This window comes from Culex quinquefasciatus, chromosome 2, assembly GCF_015732765.1.
Source record: "Culex quinquefasciatus strain JHB chromosome 2, VPISU_Cqui_1.0_pri_paternal, whole genome shotgun sequence".
NCBI classification, from domain to species: domain Eukaryota; kingdom Metazoa; phylum Arthropoda; class Insecta; order Diptera; family Culicidae; genus Culex; species Culex quinquefasciatus.
The window spans coordinates 154810303-154833166 of NC_051862.1; the positions used below are offsets into that span (position 1 = coordinate 154810303).

Consider the following 22864-nt stretch of genomic DNA (forward strand, 5'->3'; position numbering starts at 1 on the left):
GACATCAGAATTACCTTTTTATTTTATTTATATGTTTACAGTGATTTTTGACACGTTTTCATTGATCATTTTTAGAAAAAAAAAAATGCGTTTTAAAGTCTGTCAGGTTTTTATGTTGTTTTTCGAACTTTTGTTTTATTGTAAAATTTTCCTTAATGTTTTCTTGAACAAAAATGATACCAACTATTTCTTCCCATAAGTCCCACCATTTTCTTACTCCCACCGATGCGCGCATACAGCTGAAGCTCTGTCAACTTACAACACCACCCGTACGCGCACGGATGGATGGGTTGACTCTTGCTTTCTCGTGCTCTTCTCGTCGACTCAGTCTCCGGTTGAGTGTTTTCGTGGTCGGTCGTCCATCGTTCTACTGGTACAATTACTGTGTGTTTGCTCCTGCTGGGTGCTGCGTCTATGCGGCATATTGTACACACCTCATCATCCCCAAAACGGTTCCCCCCGGTGGAAAGCACAGCTGAGGCGTTCAACTGCTGGATGAGTGATTGCTGAATCGATGCCGCGGTGTCAGTGATAAGGAAACACCTGCCGACCTAGTCAAAGAGTCGTGCTTAGTGATTTTTGGGGTGTGATTAGCCACTTTGTGTGTGTCAGCAAAGGGAAAGCTGTTCAAGTGAGCAATCTGCTTTGGTGAAGAGAGCCAGAAAGAGAGTTAGTATACATATATTTATAGCTGGTTAGTGGCTCACACGACCGGAATACTCAAAGGCCCTCCGCGAAAGTGTGTTTATCGTGCCGTGCCGAAAAATGGATGGCGATAGTGCTCAATCGTTCTGCGAGTTCAAACAACAAGTGTCCGCGGTGCCCCAGTACGGCCTCAAGCTCAAGTTCAACCATGTCTACCCGGAAACGAGGAACCAGAACCTGAAGCCGTCGTTCCGCCAGATCTGGCCCATCATCCCGATGGCACTAAGGTGAGCTCGACGAAACGCTCGACTTTCACTTTCGAGACTCTCCAGGCTAGAGTGGTGTACAAAGGGTTGTAGCTCGAAACCCTCCGCTACTGACTGGAGTTGGGACCTTAATCGATTAACTATTTATACCTGGTGGAGACTCGATGTCTGCCAGACTGGGGGCGCACTGGATGTGGGAGAGCAGTTGGGAAGCATGAAACATGTAGTTCTTCGTGAAACTTTTAGGGCTCACAGTGAAACCTCAATAAACCTCACTAAAAGGGTCGAAACGTCGGTACAAAAACGTCTAAAAATAACATTTCTCCGGGAATCGACTTATCCTGGGATGATTTCAACCTCCCGAGGTTCCTCCAGACCCCGCGACGTGATTCAGTAGCCCAAAAACATCTATCGATTTTCACTTTTGCTTTTTCTCGTTTGTTGCTGCTGACTTGGCTAGACACTTCTGGCGAGGGCGAGGGCGTCATGTCTCGCGGCGGTTTTGCTCGTACGCAACATTCGACGCGTCGTCCGAGCTTTGCGCTTTGTTGTTCGCGCGATGACGATGGCGCTTTCGGAGGCGGCAGGAGAGTTATCGCTTGTGCGGGAGGACTATAAAAAGTTCCCGGTTTGGGCAGTTTTTTGGCGAAAACACAAAAATCAGCGAGCTCGTTGGATATTTTTGCAAGGTGCGAATAATCGAGATGGGATTTCGTTGTAATATTTATGGTTATTGGCATTTGAGAAGTAGGAGTGTTGCATATATTCCCAATATTGATGGAATGTGCAAATAATGATATTTGTTTCCAAGAGATTTACAAAAATATTTTTATATCTCGATTTGTTACTGTTACGGCTAGGCCATTGCAAATTTTATTTCAAGTTTTATACCTCTTTACCCCTCAAAAAATTTCACAAAACAAATCAAAAAGAAAACAAAATATTGCTGTAAATTCTGAATTTTATTCAAAAAACTTGTACCATTTATTTTAAACTACACAGGAAAAAATGTGAATTTACTCGACACGGAAAAAAATCGAATGTAAACTCAGTTGATGTAAACTTGACATTCGTCGTGAACGGTTGAATCACACGTAAAATCGTTTTTTTTTTTTTTGAAAGTTAGTACTTTTAGCGGACTTTTTTGATTACATGCCGAATTTTCCTGAAAATTTGGAAGGGGAAGGGTAAACAACTTTAAATATTTTTTTAATTGTTCTGTTTTTTTTTATTTATTTAGTAAGATAGGCCCTTTCCAAAATTTAAGTTTATGTCCCTCAACTGTGACACAAAGTCGAGGAGAGGGGAGCAAACAAATAAAATTCAAAATTGAAATTACTCCATACACACAAATAACGAAATTTCGAGTCTCCAAAAAACTAAATCTGAACTGTATTTTCAAAATATTTTAACCATTTTTTTCAATCTTTAGGTAAAACAAATTTACCTGAAAATTATATAAACTAATTTAATTAAATTCATATGAAAAATATTGCTCACTATAAGTCAAATAAAAAAAATCGGATCTCAAATTTTAATAATTAGCAACCATAATTTTTTTTTGAAGTTATTGCTTATTTTTTAAGGTTTTATTGAAACCTTGTAGGTTCTTTTCATGATTCAAGAGAAGTAATGTTGTTTTTATTTTGTGGAACAAATTGTAATACAAAAACAGTTTGAATTGAATATGGTTTTTTAAATTTCAATAAAACTATATCCTGCTAGTTTCCACTGTATATATACGTAGTAATGTGGAAATAAAAATAGGAATAAAAAGAATCACATTTACTAGTTTTCCCAAACTATGGCTTCCTAAAAATTTTAATTTCACATTAAGTCATGTTTAATGTTTTGTTTATTTCAACTTTTAAAAACATGATAGATAGGTAACGTTATAAGGCTTTCTAGACCCAGTGAAAAAAAATAATTTTACCCAAAAATGACGAACTTCTCGTCACAGTGTCCTGATGCAAACAATGATCGAGCTCGAGCTGTCACAGCCCTGCGAAGTATGTTGGCTGTCATATCGAGCGGTCAGTAAAAATAACCAGCTAGAAGTCACCTGACAGAAAACTTTTGCTAGAAAGAGATAGAAAACCTGATGCAAACAAATGTCCAGCTGCCATATAAACATACTTTGAATGTGTTGGTGAATTTCTCACTAGAAAGCCTAATAAAGGATTTTTTGTAAGTTAAACAAAGTGATATTTATTTCATTGGAAATTTCACAATATTTCTCTTGTAGTGCATGTTAGAACATGGAAATGTTATTTAACATTTATTTGAAATATTAAAAATATTTTTATTTGTTGTTTATGTGACTCTTTGGTAAAAAAAATGAATGTATTTAAATTATACTTTTTTCTATATTTAACAAACGAATTGTACTCATTTCTGGAGTGTACATTTTTAACAAATAAAAACAACTATTCTTAACTTGATTTATTCAAATTTTAATACAGTTTTCTTATTTAGATATTCGAAGCCTTAAATTTCACAAGGGCACATACGCTTTTATAACAAAAATCTGTCCCTTACAGTAAATTCACGGTATACATAAGGTTTGAAACAAATCTCGATCCAGCAAATAAAAAAAGACAAGAGCCATTGAAATGTAAGTTATTTTAAAATTGACTTATCTGTTTTTAATAACCTCATTTTAAAACAAATACAGCATGGCCCATAAAAAAATGCGACATTTGCATTTTTCACAGAAAACTGGTTCCATTCTAAAATGTATTTATCAAACTGAATTTTTTATGTATCATGGTGTTAGTTTAGTATGTTTTGAAGATATTTTTATGACAGTTTTTTTGCAGTTCGCCAAAATTGGGTATTGGCGGGCTACAATAATGAATGTATTTCTGGTACAAAATTTACCTTAATTTCAAACCTTATATCTTAAAAACGGAACAGTTTAAAATATCCAACCCTATGCCAAAAGCATCGTTAGAAGTCCCTGTTAAATACGTCCAATTGAAAAAGTTTATAAATTTTGATAGAATAAATCATTTTAGAGAAAAATGCCATTTGGGTTATCATCTTGAGTGATAACTTAAAACCTGTGTTGATTACTCTAAAGGGTGCCCAACGGCTCTACACCAGGGGTGCTCAAAGTTTTTGGAGGCCGGGCCAAATTTGAAGCTCAAATGAGCTTACGGGCCAAATTAACAAGAAAGGTTGTTAAAAAAAAATTACGTTATTTTAATGTAAAAGATTACATTTCTGTTATTTAAAAAAATGTCTATTCAAAACAATAGAAACCACAAAATAACGGGTTTCTATCAATATTGTTGATTTTGTTGTTTCTGGTATTTGAAAAAAAAAAGTTTTTATCTGAATGTACTTGTGTTTTCAAGAAAAAATTAAAGTTTTGTTTTTATATTTCGAAAATGGTGGTGACATTACATGTTGAACAATTCATCCATAAGTTGCGGCTAATGAAAAATCGTTTAAAGCCAGAATTTCAACATTTCAATGAAAAAAAACTTTTAGAAAATGTTTTAAGCTTCCGTATAGTTAACCTGCAATCATTATTTAAAAAAAAAAAGCGAAAAAACATTTATTTATTTCATCGAAATTCATTAAAATTCAAATTATTTTTAATAAACCCAAACATGCTCAAATGATTTTAAATGCAGAGGAATGCATATTTGATTAATTTCAGCTGAATGTATCTAAATTTCGCCGGGACCGTGGTGTAGGGGTAAGCGTGATTGCCTCTCACCCAGTCGGCCTGGGTTCGATCCCAGAAGGTCCCGGTGGCATTTTTCGAGACGAGATTTGTCTGATCACGCCTTCCGTCGGACGGGAAGTAAATGTTGGCCCCGGACTAACCTAAAAAAAAAAAAGGTTAGGTCGTTAGCTCAGTCCAGGTGTAGGAGTCGTCTCCCTGGGTCCTGCCTCGGTGGAGTCGCTGGTAGGCAGTTGGACTAACAATCCAAAGGTCGTCAGTTCGAATCCCGGGGTGGATGGAAGCTTAGGTGTAAAAAGAGGTTTGCAATTGCCTCAACAATCAAACCTTCGAACACCTAGTTTCGAGTAGGAATCTCGCAATCGAGAACGCCAAGGCAATGCTGTAGAGCGAATAATTTGATTTTGATTTGATTTTTGTATCTAAATTTCATTTTTTTAAGTTTTTTCCTGGTTATTCGAGCCAATTTTTTAATAATGGTGGAGGGGTGAGTTGATCGACGAAAGCTTTGTAAAATATTTGCTGCAAACTTGATCCTCCGATTTCCACATTTTGTCAGATTCGTTATCTAACTGTAATGAGTTCGAATACCTAAGGAAGTGCAAAGTAAGTTTGAGGGTCAGTTCATAAAAGGGTCAATATGACTTGCAAATTAATAAAGCAAACTTTTATTTTTGCAACTATTACAGAATTCTACCTAAGTCAAACTTGAACTTTTTTTTATATTTCTAAAAATGTTTGATAAAAGTTTTGACGATATTTACTAGTTTCACTCACATTGAAACGTGTAAAATTGTTTTAATTATAAAATATTTTGAACAAATTGTTTGTATCCTAAAGTGGGGATCAAAATATTGACAAATCATAAGTTTCTTTTTATTAACAAAAAAATAAAAAAGATTAGCATATAAAACTTAAAATAAACCTTAGTTTTGAAAAAGTATAAAATCACTTTGCAAGTGGTCAACGGGCCATTTTACATGATCATTCAAAATGGGTCCGCGGGCCACAAAATATCATCTCGCGGGCCACGTTTGGCCCGCGGGCCATACTTTGGGCACCCCTGCTCTACACTGTTAAAAGTCATATCAGGGCATCTGTTAGAGTCAAATTCTGTTTACTTTTTAATCCATACAAAAAAATCACAAATGGATCTTCAGATCGACTAACATAGAAAAGTAATTTTTCCTTTATATGGACTGAGCTGGGAGCAAATTGGAGAATTTTAAGTTTAAATGTGCTGTGACATTTTGTATAGCTAAAGAAATGGGTTTGAATGCATTATTTGTTTGTTTGGAACTTTTTTAACATGTACACATGCTACATACATCGTAAATAGTCAAAACAGGCCCAATTTCCACCTAATAACAATGTCGCATTTTTTTATGGGCCATACTGTATGAGCTAAACCAATCCAATAATCCACGTTAAACACATCTCTCAAACCCACTCGAGCTAAGATCTCCTTGCCACGCCTTAGGCGCGCCTCTCCATCAATAAACAGACACAAGAACGTCAAAGATTCATTTAGCAAAATATAAACAAGCCACCCCACACACCGCTGCACGCAGCCTCTGTTCAATAGTTCAAAGTCATCACCACATCAATTCCAGAGCTCGAGTCATTGGGGCCGGCCGCGGCGTGGTCATCGAGCACAAGGTCGGATTCGCTATACTTTTGTGTATTTATTGTTGAATGTTTTAGAGAAAAAAAAATTTAAAAAAAGAAATAATCGACATCTGCTTCTTTATTCCTGGGCACTTATGATGTATCGGGAACGGATTTGATTTATGAATGTCTGGCGGGGACTATAAAAATCTAAAACAAATTTGACGTATCGTGTACGGGATGTTGACCATATGGGCATGAAGAGGTGGAATCTGGCGATTGGATTTTTATTACATTTTGCTATTAAAACTCTTGGAGCAACTCTGACTAAGACAATTAGTTTTTTAGTTGAGTTGTCGAGAATGGTTCAAAAGTCCCTTTCGAAGATTATCATGTTTGGTTTAAAACATTAAAAGTTAACATAAAAAAAGTGCTTTACAAAATTAAAAGAGAGAGAGTTATTTTCAAAAAATCCATCGTCTTATACAAAAAAAAACATTGATGTTCTGGCAACCCTGTTTAGAGTTATAAGCATACACTTAACTGAAATTAAAATAGCTGTTTTTCAATATTGATTTTTTCAAAAACATGGCTTGTACATTTATGAAGGGTATCTGACAAATTATCCCAATGAGTCCTAAATTTTGGTAATCTGGCATCCCTGTCAGGAGATTTCTTCGATTAGTTGAAATTATAAAAAAGCTAAATCTTAAAGTTTTTTTCTTCAAATTAATCCATGAATTGCAACAGCACACTAATCACATTAAACCCACTCTCTCTCGCTCTATCGACAGGTACATCCCGTACTACTGGAAGGTGTCACGCGAGGGCCGCCAGGTGCTGATGGACTACTGGTACACGGAAAACGGGAAGCAGATTTACGGTGCCCCGATCGGCGGCATCGGCGCCGGCACCATTGGGCGGGGATTCGCCGGCGAGTTTTGCCGCTTCCAGATGCGGCCGGGCCTGTACGAGTACAACACGGTGCACGCGAACCAGTTCATCGTCACCATCAAAGACGAGAACAATGTGACCAATTTCCAGAGTCTGCTTTCTTCGTACAGGTAAGGGAAGGCGGGGGGGAGGGGGCATCACGACGAATTCCCCTCCGGTTACGGATTCTCGTTAGACGACGTAATCGGTTGTTGTTGGTGGCGGAGTACATACATGAGGGGTGGTCTCGTGCATCTAGTTGAACCAAATTGGGCCCAGACAGGTTGTCGTCAGGGTGACTTGATTTACATATAAAAATTTTAAGACTCTCTTAGAATTTTTAAAATTTTATAAACTATTTTTTAATGAACGGATTTCAGATTCGGAAAATAAAGTTGTCTGCCAAATTTAATATTATACAATCTCCAAAACATTGTCATCACCGATCCAAAATTCCAAAAATAAAGGTTCTTGATCATTTACACACCACTTTTGTATGGACAACTGTCAACTTTGTATAAGGATTTGCAAAGAAAAACATATTCTGCAGAATGCATCTTTGGTCAAAATTGAAGCGATTATCATTAAATTAAATCATAAAAAATATTAATTTCAAAATGCACTCATATATCTTTTTGAAAAAAAAATTATTTACTTGATTTTTTAAATAAAATGTTAAGTGGATATAAGATTTTAAAAAGTGATCATTAAATTCAGTTTTTATCAAAAATTGTTTGAGTAGAAACCAAAATTAATTAATTTGCCGCTTTTCATAATTCAACAGCTGACAAAAACTTAAAAAAATAGTCACCCTACTTTGTTCAAACACTTTAAGAACAATTTGTGCAAAAAACGGGACCCTATTTACATCACATTCACATAGCTCATACACAAACACTCCGTTTATTACTGCTGTTGCACACGCGTCGTTCACATCGACGACGGCGGCGGTGGCGGTAACGTCCGACGGTAACGTCAGTCATTGTAAAAACTGAGGGGTCATTTAAATATTACGTAGCACGGTTGGTGAGAGAATGCGTTACAGGACAGAATTTTTAGAATATAATAATATAAATAATATAAATACGCAATTTCCACCGACAGAATATTTCAATTCTTTCATATTCTTAATCAGGAATGTGAAACACAACTTTCTATGTATAAAACTTCCAAGGGTCATTTAGATTTGTAATATTTTCCTTGCGCCATTTCGTGAATACATTCACTTTTTCTAAGTAAAACAAAATATTACATGTAATGTTACGTTATTCCTGAACGGACCCCTCTGGTGGTCTGGCGTATGATTTATGTTGGCAAGGATTTGGATTTTTTTTTTCTCATTCGCTTCACAGGGCTATTAAATAGGGCTACGGACGACGAAGTACACGATGTCTGCGCGCCAAACCAAACCACCCTTTTGCATGGCTTGATGTCGTGTGAGACGTTAAATCCAATTTGTCGTTCAAAGGATTGCGAATAAATCAATGATGGGCCACAATGGGACAGGTGGAGGGTTTTGGATTTTGAGGTGGTGGAATTAAAATAAGGCTAGAGAAAATGGGTTTCAGGTGGGATTTTCAGGGGATAATCTTCTGTGTTAGTTTGTGCCGAAGAATCTTTGGCGAATGCAATTAACATTACGTATCCTCAATTAAAAATAAATATCACGTTGGATGAAACAATGGGACTGCTATACAGTTCAGACCAGACTCGATTATCCGAAGCCTCGATTATCCGATGTTTCGATTATCCGAAGTTCGATTATCCAAAGGTTTGTATGAGACTTCGGATTATCGAATCACGAACATTTTTTTTTTATTTTCTTGCTTTTAACAAAAATTGAGTTCTTTGACTTTAGTAAAATTTTATTAGTTTATTGCCTATAAAATTACAAAATGCATTTTTAAATTCCATCACCGCAATTTTGACTTCAATTTTAAATTAAAAAACGTTACTTAATCCACCATTAGGTGGTTGGTGCCTTCCTTGCATTCATAAAGTGAATACACTACACAGTCTCAAAAAAGTGTATAAATAACACTTATTTTTATCAAAATATCTGAGATCCGGCCTAAAAAAATGTGTATTAAAAACACTAAGGTATTTATAATTTTTCATAGGGTTGTAAGATCTTCAATCTGTTGAACGCGTTGGAAAGGTCTTTAAAATACCTTTCTAACAATATATAGCATGACGCGTTTTCTTACAAAAATCACCCTTTTTACAATCTTCCGAAGTTTAGCTAAAATCATTTTTTTTAGCATAACTTTTGAAGTACTTTTTTAAAATTCATAATATCAACTAGGGTCTTGTGGGACCCCAAGACGGATCGAATGAGACCAAAACGGTCCAAATCGTTGGAAAGGTCTTTTGATTACCTATCCAAAGTTGGGTTGCATGATAGATCCGGACAACTTTTTCATCAAAATATTTGAAATCCGGCCTCAAAAAACACTATATAACACTTAAGAGCTCTTAACTTTTGATGGGGTTGTCAGATCTTCAATCTTTTGAACGCGACCAAAACGATCCAAATCGGTTCACACGGGTCCCCCACAGACCGTTATTATGAAAAAAAAAAATTCCACCCAAACCAATGATTGGACATGGTTCCTGGGACCATTCTGCACCTCTGGGCGAAGTTTCAAAATATTTGCCGGCAGAAATTTCGAATACGGTCAGTTTTAGTGTTTCGAGTAGAAATTAAGGTGAAATCACATGTAAAATGCGTAGAAAAAGATCAAAGTTTCAATGTTTTAACTCCGAAACATTACTGGTCATGATTTTAAATTGTATTAACATGTAGCAAAATGATATAAAAATGATTTACAGCTCTGACTTAGCCGGATTAAGCCTAAGTGAAGTGACTTAAATATATTATTTACAAGTTTATGCCTTAATATCTAAAAAAAACTCCTACATCAAGAGATTTTAAGTCAAGGAAAACTAGTTTGCACAATAATAACTTAAAATGGGGTGACTTTGAGCCAAGGGGTGACATTGTACCAAATTTTACGATTTTATAATAGCCAGATAGCTTAACAACAAGCTCGATAAGCTTGAATTGCAAAGTATAATCGTTGCAAATATTGTTCTTAGATTATGTTGTCCTCTGCCATAAAAAGTTCAATAAGTACGAAACACTAAAAAAATAGATAAAGCTTTAGTTTCATAAGCCTTACTGTTTGACCCCGACAAGAGTTTAAGGACACAAGTTACATTGAAAACTTACTTCGCCTGTACATACTTGACTATACCGGGTTCAGTGGTAGAATGTTAAACGTGGTTGCCTCTCACCCCGGTTTGGCTGGTAATGTTGTAGAGCGAACAATTTGATTTGATTTGATATTTAACTGTACTATTTTCATGTTTTCATAAGATATGCCAAGCTTGTTAAAAAAATTATTGTGTTTCCACATTGGGCAGAAGTAGGATTTGTTTTGTTGTATACATTATTAGTGAACGTTCTTGATGATCAACAATATGTTCTATTGAATTCCAACTATGAGTGTATCAACATTAATTATATCAATTATAAAATGTTATTTTATGACGATAACTGCAATGTTGAAAAATAATTGGTTGGTTTGAAATATTAATCCTGTGGGAAGTTGTGTCATTAAACTTTTGCTAAGTATAATCATTACACAGGACAACAAAAATATAAGAGCTAAATGATAGCTGGAGTACTCTCCGGATTTCAATCGTAAGGTTGAAATTTTAAACCGATTTAAAACAAAAAAATACAATTTTATTATTATTGCAATGTCACAAAATTTATTTCGTTAATATTTTGATTTTTTTAATTGATTTCAGTAGGAATTTATTTAGAACTGAAAAATGTGAGCATCATTTTCAAATTTGGAGGATTCCAGGAGATTTTAAATTTATTTTAATTAATTTAATTTTAAATCAACAGGCTTTATTCAAACAGAATAAGCAGATTTGCGTAGCAATATCATCAAATTGCTGTGTGAGAACATAAATAGACCAAACTAATCCGTCTACAAATAAATAAATTAACATAAAATTCAAGCTTATCAAAGCAATCTTTATGCGTTTATTGGTACAATGTCACCCCTTGGCTCAAAGTCACCCCATTTTAAGTTATTATTGTGCAACCTAGTTTTCCTTGACTTAAAATCACTTGATGTAGGAGTTTTTTTTTAGATATTAAGGCATAAACTTGTAAATAATATACTTAAGTCACTTCACTTAGGCTTAATCCGGCTAAGTCAGAGCTGTAAATCGTTTTTATATCATTCTGCTACATGTTAATACAATTTAAAACCATGACCAGTAATGTTTTGGAGTTAAAACATTGAAACTTTGATCTTTTTCTACGCATTTTACATGTGATTTCACCTTAATTTCTACTCGAAACACTAAAACTGACCGTATTCGAAATTTCTGCCGGCAAATATTTTGAAACTTCGCCCAGAGGTGCAGAATGGTCCCAGAAACCATGTCCAATCATTGGTTTGGGTGGAATTTTTTTTTTTCATAATAACGGTCTGTGGGGGACCCGTGGTTCAGCTAGAGAGCCTGGAGTTTATTAGAGAACGGCCATCTCAAAACAAAAGTACCAATCGAAGCGCGAGAACTGTCAAACGGAGGTACCAATCGAGCAGAAAAAAATTCAGTTGGCGTTCAATCAATGGGAAGTATTGTAATTAGGGTGATTTATATTTAATTCGAAAATGTGCAAAACGCAAATTGAAAATAAAAAGTTTAAATTTTCTTTTTCAATTTTAATTTTGATTTGATTTGTAAACTCATTATGTCGTTGCGTGTTAATGCCGCACAAAAATGGTCAGTTTCGGGCGCTAATAACTTCGCGGGATTTTTTTTTTTTTTCAAACGCAGCATTTTATTTTAGATTTACTCCAACCATAAAGTATGTTTAAACTCAGTTTGTTTTGGTTCAATTGACTCATCAAAAGAGAATCTGAAAAGAGTCACGCAGGTGCTTTGAAAATTGCAGTGCTGCATGCTATTTTGACTGATGTGCATGTAGTGGTGCCAGTTTCAGTATTTTAAGATGTCCGATCTCTAATAAGCTCCAGGCTCTCTAGGTTCAGCCAGTCCGGAGATAATCGTGTGCATATTTTTCGGTGCACGGACTTACAGACATACACACGCACAGACATTTGTTCAGAATTTGATTCTGAGTCGATAGGTATACGTGAAGGTGGGTCTACGAGGTCGAATAAAAAAGTTTATTTTTCGAGTGATTTTATAGCCTTTCCTCATTGAGGTGAGGAAGGCAAAACTCTAGATCACTTTAGCGTGATATGATCACGAGCAACAACAAAAAAAATATTCGATTATCTGAAGTGAAATTTTTAGAAGACCTTCACTGCCGTTCTACGCATAATTGTCCCATGTTCGAAAAAGTGCAACTGAGAAAAACGCGATTGAAATTTTTCGACCGATTTCTGTGTTTCTACGCATAATTGTCCCGTGGGTTCCTATTCGCCCTATGTGTCCCTAATCGCCCCAGTTAGCAGTTTATCACCCTTGTTTGTGATTCTCTTGCTATACAACAGAAAAACAAAACATAATGCTTAGTAAAACTTATGATTCCGTGTAAAAAAATACTTGGTGGGACAATTATGCGTAGAAGTTTAACGATGGGACAAACAGACTTGGTGTTGTTTTTGATGAGTTTCCGAACAAAGTACCAGATTTTATGTGTTTTTCTTAAAGTACACATCAGACTAAACTTAAAAATGTCATAAAGTCAAAATCGTCCAAAACTGACATGGGACAATTATGCGTAGAACGGCAGTTCACACAAAAAAAAACTGTTAATACTTTAAAAAAACTGTTAATGGTTAGGTTAATAGTTCGTTCGTTGGATTATAAGTTTGCGTTTTTATTTTTAATTTCTGTATTTCTTTTAATCCGGTTGAAACTTTTTTGGTGCCTTCGGTATGCCCAAAGAAACCATTTTGCATTATTAGTTTGTCCATATAATTTTCCATACAAATTTGACAGCGTCCATACAAAAATGATTTATGCAAATTCAAAAATCTGTATCTTTTGAAGGATTTTTTTGATCGATTTGGTGTCTTCGGCAAAGTTTAGGCATGGATAAGAAATACACTGAAAAAAAATATACACGGTAAAAATCTTCTTGGTATTATTTATTTTCACTTTTTGTCACTAAAACTTGATTTAAAAAAAACACTATTATATATTTTTTATTTTCTGTATGTTTTAGGGGACATCAAATGCCTTTTAAGAAATTTCCAGAACGGGCAAAAAAATCTTTGACTGAGCTATAAATTTTTGAACCAATACTGATTTTTTCGAAAAATCGAAATTTTGGTCGCAAAAATTGTTTAACTTCATTTTTCGATGTAAAATCTAATTTGCAATAAAAAGTACTTTAGTGAAATTTTGATAAAGTGCACCGTTTTCAAGTTATAGCCATTTTAAGGTAACTTTTTTAGAAAATAGTATATTTTTAGCCAATTTGGTCAAAGCGATGAGATATCCTAGTACCCGCGATAGAAAATTTGTGAGCAATTAAATGAGTAGAATTGGTTGGTTTTAAATCGCCCTATCCCTTCCAACATCAGTTGTGGTAAAGGAAGGTGTTAAATGTGATTTGAAACTCTACATTTCTACCTGTTGTTTTAACCTGATGATTTGTGGTCGAATCATTAAAATTTATGTTTCCAATCAATTAACCAATATACCACAAACTTCTATGCAAATAACCCAAGCCTAAAGTCAAGCGATTCCCAACGTGTATCGTTCACTGTAATCGATTCTTGACTGCACTTATGGGTTGATTTACCCCTTCGGGTAGCAATTTAGTACGCACGCCGAGCGACGACACTGTCTCATGCGGCTTGAAATCCAATCTACCAAAGTTCACACCCAATTAAGCCCGGGTCCAGACACCCAGCCATTACAGCAGCAGCACAACCGACACAAGTACAGAGAGCGCTGAGTTGATGAAGATGATATCATTAACGAAACCGCAAATGGTGCAACGGGGAGCATGTTGTTAATTATGATTTTGCAACGCACTGAAGAGTGGGTTTCATTATGTTCATATATGTTTTTGTAATTCCAGTCGCCCCAAAACGCCGCTGGCCAGTTGGGAGAGCACCATCAACTCGTCCAAGTGCAGCTACACGGCGCTGTATCCGCGGGCCTGGTCCGAGTACGACCTCAGCGAGCACGGCATCAAGCTGATTCAGCGGCAGATTTCGCCGATCATACCCCATGACTACAAGGAAAGCTCGCTGCCGGTGGCCGTCTTCGCGTGGACCGTCGAGAACGTGTGCGGCAAGGATCGGCACGTGACGATTACGTTCACGTTCAAGAACGGAACCGGCAATAAGAAGCAGGATGCCGAGGGAAACGCGGAAACGGTGGCGTTTGCCCACGGGACGGCCAAGGGAGTCAGTATTAGGCAGACGATCGCGGACTTGCCGTGCACTTACTGTGTCGCCTGTAAGACTTCGTCGGAGATCAACCTGACGCGGTGCGAGAAGTTTGATCCGAGCGGAAACGGGGAGAAGCTGTGGAATGATTTGAAGGAGAATGGCCACCTGACGGAGAAGTCCGGCGACGAGAGTATGAAGAGTGAGTTCTGAGAACTCGAAGTTAGTTGATGAAATTGTGATAATGTCAACTTTTTCAGCTAAAGACGTCGCCGTAGCGGTCAGCGCACAAATTCTGGTTCCTTCCGAGTCCAGCTCGGAGCTGGAGTTCTCGCTGGTGTGGGACATGCCAAAGATTCACTTTACCAAAAAGATGAAAGAGTACTACAAGTACTACACCAAATATTTCGGCAAAAACGGCGATGCCGGGCCCGTGATCTCGGACTATGCGCTGCGCAACTACGGCAAGTGGGAGTCACTGATAGACGAGTGGCAGCGGCCCATTCTGGATGATAGGTGAGTTCATCCCTTGAAGTTCGATTTGGAGCTTAATAATATCTTGCGATTCTTCAACAGTGACCTTCCCGACTGGTACAAGAGTGCCATCTTCAACGAGCTGTACTTTATCGCGGACGGTGGCAGCATTTGGCTGGCCGTGGACGACACCACCCTTCCGTACGATGATCCCAGGTCAGTTTCGTCGACCCAATGTGTCAAGGTCACGGCAGAATCTCAAGCTTCGTGGTTTTTTCATTTTTCACAGATTGGCCTACGGTCGCTACGCGTACCTCGAAGGGCACGAGTATCGTATGTACAATACGTACGACGTTCATTTCTATGCGTCGCACGCGCTGGCCAGCTTGTGGCCGAATCTACAAGTAAGAACCTGACTTTTACTGTCCTTGAAAATACTGCGTGATGCAATGATGTCTTTCTTCTCATAGGTCAGCTTACAGTACGACTACAAGGATGCTGTACAACGGGAGATAACCGAGGGACGGAAGCATCTCTACGACGGGAAGGTCATTCCGCGGAAGATTAAAAGTTCCGTGCCGCACGACCTTGGTGATCCTGGTAAGTTACGATCAATTCTGGAAATGTGCGCACACTCTCAAATTTGTACAACTCTTCCAGACGAGGAACCGTTCGAGCTGATCAACGCGTACCCGATCCACGACGTGTCCGAGTGGAAGGATCTGAACACCAAGTTCATCCTGCAGGTGTACCGCGACTACTACACGCTCAACCACTACGCCCAGCTGAACGCGGACAATGCGAGCAAGTTCAGCTCGATCGAGTTCATCGACAAGGAGAGCATGTTCGAGATGTACGTGCAGGACAACCGCAACAAGGTCTCGCCCGAGGAGAAGGCCCAGAACCGGAAGTCGGCGTCGATGTACATTAACGAGACGAATGGGAAGGTTTACTTGATGGACGCGATGACCTACTTGAAAAGCATGTATCCGGCCTGCAAGCAGGTGCTGGAGAAGACCCTCGAGTGGGACAAGGATAACGATGGGCTGATCGAGAACAGCAAGTCGCCGGATCAAACGTACGACACGTGGGTCATGGACGGGCCGAGCTCGTACTGTGGTGGGCTGTGGTTGGCCAGTCTACACTGCATGTCGGTTATGGCGAACTTGCTGGATCAGTCCGAGGATTGCATTAAATATCGTGAAATTTTGGAAAAAGGCAAAGCCTCGTTCGAGGAGAAGCTATGGAATGGGTCGTACTACAAGTTTGACAGCCAGAGCACTTCCAAGAACTCGATCATGTCCGACCAGCTGTGTGGCCACTGGTATCTACGCTGCTGCGGGTTCGATTATGACATCGTCCCGAAAGAAAACGTCCGAACGGCTCTGAAGACCATCTACGACAACAACGTGATGCGGTTCTGCGGAGGCAACATGGGCGCCGTCAACGGGTACATCCCGAGCAGTCAGCCCAACAAGGACGGCCGAGCGGACAGCTCTACCCTGCAAGCCGAAGAGGTGTGGACCGGGGTGACGTACGCCCTGGCCTCGACCATGATTCACGAGGGCATGTTTACGGAAGCGTTCCAGACGGCCGGAGGCCTCTACCAAACGCTTTCGGAGAAGATTGGCATGAGCTTCGAAACGCCGGAAGCGCTGTACGCGGAACGGCACTACCGAGCCATCGGCTACATGAGACCGCTCAGTATTTGGTCAATGCAAACCGCTTGGGAACAAAAGAAACAAAATAGGGACTAAGTATTTGTGTTTGTGATGTTGTGCGTGTGAATGTTTACATCTTTTTGTGCAATAGTGTTGGAATTCAAGCGAAAGGAGCTAGCTAATGCCATTTTATGTTCCGATAATTAAGTGAAGTCAATATTTTAGCAACTTGATAAGTTCTAGTAAATGTTTTTTGTTCAATGCTGTATTTCAGGCTAAAAAATGTTTGCTCACAAAAAAGTGGAAACTCCGAAAAACTCAAACTTTTCTGTAAACACACTGTCTCACTTTTACCAACTTTGCGAGAGAGTGAAGGAGCTATTACACTACGGCAAACCAACAAACAAACTCGCAATTTTCGTGTTTGACAGTTTGCCAAACTCGCAAACTTGTTTGCGGCAAACTCGCAAACAAGGCAAAATGTATGCAAGCTGACGTTTGCACAAACAAATCCAGGCAAACTGTTAAAAAGTGCGAGTTTGTTGTTTGTTTGCCGTAGTGTAATAGCTCCTTGAGAACCTTCGTAGAAAAGTACGATTGTACGATTCTGTTGTAGAGAGTTTTTCTGAGCCACTCTCGAAAAATGAAAGTTCTCAGACATTAACTGCCGTTCTACGCATAATTGTCCCATGTCAGTTTTGGACAATTTTGACTTTATGCCATTTTTATGTTTAGTGTACTTTAAGAAAAACACATACAATCTGGTACTTTGTTCGGAAACTCATTAAAAACAACACCAAGTCTGTTTGTCCCATCGTTGTACTTCTACGCATAATTGTCCCACCAAGTATTTTCTTACACGGAATCATTAGTTTTACTAAGCATTATGTCTTGTTTACCTGTTGTATAGCAAGAGAATCACAAATAAGGGTGATAAACTGCTAACTGGGGCGATTAGGGACACATAGGGCGAATAGGAACCTATGGGACAATTATGCGTAGAAACACAGAAATCGGTCGAAAAATCTCAATCGCGTTTTTCTCAGTTGCACTTTTTTGAACATGGGACAATTATGCGTAGAACAGCAGTTAACTGATTGCAAATAAAATCAAAACGTTGCACCATTTTACAATCTTAACGTTAAACAAACAAAACCACTCTTGAGCGATTCACCAACGAAAGTTGAAACGAGCTTCTATACGCGCAGAATGAGTTATTAGCGAAACTTATCTTTGCCAAATGCTGTCAATTCTGATTGTTTAAATTAAACGCGGTGCTTATAAATGAAATATGAATGGAAGAACACAACAAAGTTGTGATAGAAGTTACAATTTATGTGAACAAATATGTTACAAGATATTTATAAAATAGGTGAGAAGCGTCGCTTCTCCTACACGTGCTACAATATTTTCCCACAGAAAAAAAAACAATTATCATTTCTGGCATGCTTGGAAAGCACAATTTAGGCTAATCAATCACAAAAATCTTACAATCTAAAACAAAGAAATCATATTTCCAAGCTCAAATGCTGCAACAACAAAACAAAATCAAATTTAAACCTAAAATGACAAACGCAAAGCAAAGGTACAACGTTTTTTGTCGTGATCTTCATGTTACAGAGTGATGCAAGCTATATATTTTTAAGCCTTCCAAATTATATAAAACAAAATAACTTTGATGGTTCTACAACAAGAAAGTATATTAACGGGCACTAACAAAAAAAAGAGGGTTTCGGAAGCGCCTAACGCAACGCTGTCTGTAGTCATGCTGTGAAACAATCTGGATGGATAGATGGAGCGAAGCTTAAGAGGAGAGGAGAAAGGTCTAACCTGCATTTGCTGCGATAAGATGTGAGAAAACAAATTTGCAATACAATGTTAATTGTGGTATCGAGCTGCCCACGTGGCAGCAATATATGGAGATACTTATTTAAATAAACGCCATAACTACATAAAAATGATAATAGTTTAATGCAGAACTATCCGAACAGCTCCATTAAGATTTAGAACCAAAAAAATCAATTTAGGACAACATACAAAATTGCGGTTCGATTGTCCAATGTGATGTTTTTTTTTTCTAGAACTTCGGATTATCGAGTCTAAACGGTATTTCAAACGGTTTTTTTTAAGTCGTGATCAAACAAAATTTTATCTTCTTTTGTAATAAAAACTAACTCTAGAGTTTTTTTGAATAGGTCCTATAAACATATGAAACACTATTGTGTTGGACCTTTTAAAAAAAAACTAGTACATAACTAAACTTTATTCAGAATCAAGCCCCATTTGCCCCAGTTTCCTCATTTCTCTTCCAAACCCACTGAGAATTTTGGCTCGAGCCTCGAGTCGATCTGGCTCGAGATCGAGCCTGAATCGAGTCGAGGCTCGAGCCAAAATTCTCAGTGGGAAGCTAGTCGACATTGCCGACATAAACGAATCAACCATCATGACCATCATCCAACACCGTTATCTGCCATCGAGAACAAAAGAGACAGAATACCGCTACCTCTTGAATGCGAGCGCGAGCGGGACAAAAACCGTTAGTTTGTCAACATTGGCTGTGTTGCAAGCATGGGAGAAACTAATGATTTAAATTTTGGCATTAACTTTCGTTGAAGTTAATTTTAATCCGGCATCACTCAGCTCTACCTTACTCCGCCGGATTCTAGCAGAGTTCTCACAAAACTGGATATTCAACAACTCGGTATATTCTTACAACATTCTAGAAGAAATCTCGGGTGAGTTTTCAAAAAGCCGTAAGAGCCACCGTGACCTCTTACACTAATTTTCGTTTTTCTCGGAAAAGAGACAAAATTACTCAATTGCGTATATTTTTTACTCCTTACCGCCGGTGTGCCATCCGAGCAACGAAGCTATGGGAAGAGCTTTCAAAACGAAGTGTGTTGTGATAAACGTTTTATTCGGCGACGCGCAATTCATAATAAAATATTTTTTATCTCTTACCGCCGGCGTGCTAATCCAAATTCTATTTTTTTACTTTTTGTTGTTTTTAAAAACCAAAAATACCAAAAAAAAACCCAAAAAGTAAAAAATCATTTTTTTACCGATAACAACTTAGTTTTGACTGTAAGGCTCTAAAAGGCATCATTCCCGATCGGCCATTTGTCAGCCATGTTTGTTTTAGAAAATAACTTTTACTATTTCTGGATCCTGAATGGAGCACTTCCCTTCGAGCAGTTTTTGCTTTTTTTACAATGTATTCCTTATGGGAGAACTGTCATTTCTACCACTCGAATCCGGTGCTCCATTCAGAACCATCATTGACAGTAATTGGGTCCTAAAATGAAGCTTGGATTGCTCATACACACAAAGAAAAAATACTCTAAATTTAAAAAGATCGTTCGTTGGATTAAAAGTTCACGTTGGTGAATATTCGTAGAAAGTTCAAACTTTTTAATTTAACAGTTAAAAAGATGTTGATACTACCATGCATTTCTGGAACAAAATCGTTGTATAGGTAAAAGTTTTTTACTTTTAATATAAGAAAAAACTTTTTATGGCAAGAATAAATAACATTTAATATTACAGTGATGATTTTCGAAACATGTGATGGATTTTATTTCAATATTTTAATATTAAAACAGTATGTTTTCGATTTTTTTGTATTTCACGGATCTGCTTATGGTTGGCCAACTTCCGCGTCCAAGCTGTACCGATTCTTACGGTACGCCACCAATCACGTTCGAAGGCCCCAGGCTGAGCAGGTTACGGATGGATGTTTCGTTGGGGAGCAACATCGCGGCCTTTATTTTGGAGCGCGACAACGATGTAGAGAACAGGGTGGTCTCGTTGCCGGCCATCATCAGGACAGGCTTGGAGGAGTTGGCCATTGGTTGTTGTTTCGGGAAGGGAAGTCGACGTTTTCCGGCTAGGAAGTGAAGCGCATGAACGGATAGTTCACGATCACTTCGTCTTCCTTCGAGCATGATACAGATATTGCCAATTGGGTACTAAAGCCCTATGTCAATTTTTATGTACAACGGTAAAAAACACGATTAAAAACCATTTCTGATCACTTTTTTTCATTTTAATGCAAAAAAGTTTTTTGACAAGACAACATTTTTTCGATGGATCAACTATGGTCCCCTTGGAACAAGCTGTCAAGTAGGAGCGTTTCTGTCAAGAAGGACCGCGAGGTTAATTTTTCAAAATTTATTTCAAAATCCATTTTAAACTCTTTGTGGTCGTACAAAGGGTCATTGTACTCAGAAAAATAAGCTTTATCGCTGTAAACAATAATATCAGCAATCTAAGCTTCATTTTAGGACCCAATTCGCCGTCAAAGTTCATCCGGCCGAAGCTGCGCCGTTGCGAGATGAGCGTTTGCGGGCGGGAGTTGCTGAAAGAGTTTTAAAGTAAATGAAATTGGCTAGACACTGAACACATTCTCAATACTCACCTGTAACTTCTTCGGTATTCCAGGTAGATGTTTTTGATCAGGTTCGTCGGATCTCGCTCCAACCTCTGGAAGTAATCTGAGTACGACAGCTCCAGGACCTGCGGCTTTCGTACAGATGGTCCTTCCAGAACTAGTGCAAACTGTTCTTCCGGATGTTTAGGTAATACTCGTCCCGCAACGAGAAATGGACGGCGGACCCTCGGGACATCCCACACTGTCCCGTCATCACTTCTGGCACATAATGCTGCTGATGGTCGTAAACCGCCGGCACCGAGTGCAACATCCACGCTGACCACCTCCGATTATGCCGCTACTCGTCGTTTCCCTCTTTCGTCGGATCCTTCTCCTCACCGTGAAAATTAACTTTTTCGTACTGGTTCAAAAAGCGGATGTAAATTTGCTTCAACGTCAATCTCGTCTACCCACCCCGGGCCACCACCACCGAATACAACCGGTGCAAATCCACATCCCGACCTCCGATCTTCGGCAACCACATAAACGGCGTCCTACAAAAACAAACAAAATAATCTCAAACGCCACCAAACACCCAAGCTTCATTCTTACCCATTTCGGTCGTGAAACAGCTGCAGGTCCTGCAGGAAGCTGCAGCCATGGCCTTATCCTTTTGAAAACCAACTTTCCCCTAATCTCCCAACCTTGTTCCGCACCCGCACCTGAGCCCGCACCATCCTCTTTCGAAGGTTTCCGCGTCCAAGTCCTGGCAGCGGCCGCGTTCGGTTTTGATAGTCGGACCTCCACTCACCGGAATCACCAAAACGTGTGTTTACATTTTGGACTTAGGCGAACACGGTTACACGAGAACGACAAAATGAAAGAAATTTTACAGTCGAATTAAAAGTGAAAACTTTTAAATCAGAGAGCAATGTGATTTTCAAAACTGTAGCAGTAAAAGTTTTCATTTTCAATACAAGAAAAAAACTTTTAATGTAGCAAATTTTAACTACTTTTTAATTCTAAAGTAAGTTACTTTTGTCATTACCGTAATATTTTTTTGTGTGTATTATTGTTTACAGCGATAAAGCTTATTTTTTCTTAGTACAATGACCCTTTGTACGACCACAAAAAGTTTAAAATGGATTTTTAAATCATTTTTGAAAAATTAATCTCGCGGTCCTTTTTGACAGAAAAGCTACTACTTGACAGCTCGTTCCAAGGGGCCCATAGTTGATCCATCGAAAAAAATGTTGTCTTGTCAAATTATTTTTTTGCATCAAAATGAAAAAAAAAAGTGATCAGAAATGGTTTAAATCGAGTTTTTTACCGTTGTACATAAAAATTTACATAGGGCTCTAGTACCCAATTGCCCCAAAAGTGAAAGACACCATCTACGACTTTAAGTGCTTTTTATTTCGAAAAATAAGGCTAGTACGCTGATCGGAAGGAAAGGGGTCAAGAAACAGCTTTACGAACAGCAGAACAAAGGAGAGGGAGCGATTTCTTGGGGCTTTTCTTCACCCTCTCTGACTTGCTTGCGCTGCAGCTGCTGTCCATTTGATTTTTTTCTTGACCGGTTCCTTCCGAAGTGCGTATACCGCTATAAAAAAAATCAAACCATCTACATTAACGACCCCCGGGTCTTTTGTGGTCTCTATTGCAAGTTTCTGCTCGAACCTAGTCCGAAGGCTTGAATGGGGAGAGCACCCAAACCTCTTTCTACTCCAAGAAACCTTCCACCCCAGTGTTTGAACTGACGACCTTTGGATTGCGAGTCCAACCGCCGCCAGCGATTCCACCGGAGTAGG

The 22864-nt window shown here is 38.3% G+C and overlaps 1 protein-coding gene and 1 long non-coding RNA gene across 2 annotated transcripts; one reads left to right on the forward strand and one right to left on the reverse strand.

Moving 5' to 3' along the window:
- Positions 1 to 306: 306 nt before the first annotated feature.
- LOC6036150 (non-lysosomal glucosylceramidase) lies at positions 307 to 16876 on the forward strand. Its single transcript, XM_038255176.1, has 8 exons — positions 307 to 932; positions 7008 to 7277; positions 14237 to 14751; positions 14810 to 15065; positions 15126 to 15239; positions 15313 to 15427; positions 15494 to 15623; positions 15684 to 16876. The coding sequence occupies exons 1-8, from the start codon at positions 766 to 768 to the stop codon at positions 16778 to 16780; spliced, it is 2664 nt and encodes an 887-aa protein (XP_038111104.1). The 5' UTR covers positions 307 to 765; the 3' UTR covers positions 16781 to 16876.
- A 4111-nt stretch (positions 16877 to 20987) lies between these two features.
- On the reverse strand, positions 20988 to 21769 carry LOC119767571. Its single transcript, XR_005277593.1, has 3 exons — positions 21666 to 21769; positions 21102 to 21607; positions 20988 to 21041 (listed from the first exon to the last, which is right to left on the reverse strand). It is a non-coding gene; the product is annotated as an uncharacterized LOC119767571 (long non-coding RNA).
- Between the last annotated feature and the right edge of the window lie 1095 nt (positions 21770 to 22864).

Excerpts from the sequence above, each read along its gene's own strand:
- LOC6036150 (XM_038255176.1), top strand. The coding sequence starts at position 766 with ATGGATGGCGATAGTGCTCAATCGTTCTGCGAGTTCAAACAACAAGTG. Across the intron at positions 15,240-15,312 it reads CTTCCGTACGATGATCCCAG|ATTGGCCTACGGTCGCTACG; the intron begins GTCAGTTTCGTC and ends CATTTTTCACAG. Across the intron at positions 15,428-15,493 it reads GCTTGTGGCCGAATCTACAA|GTCAGCTTACAGTACGACTA; the intron begins GTAAGAACCTGA and ends TTCTTCTCATAG.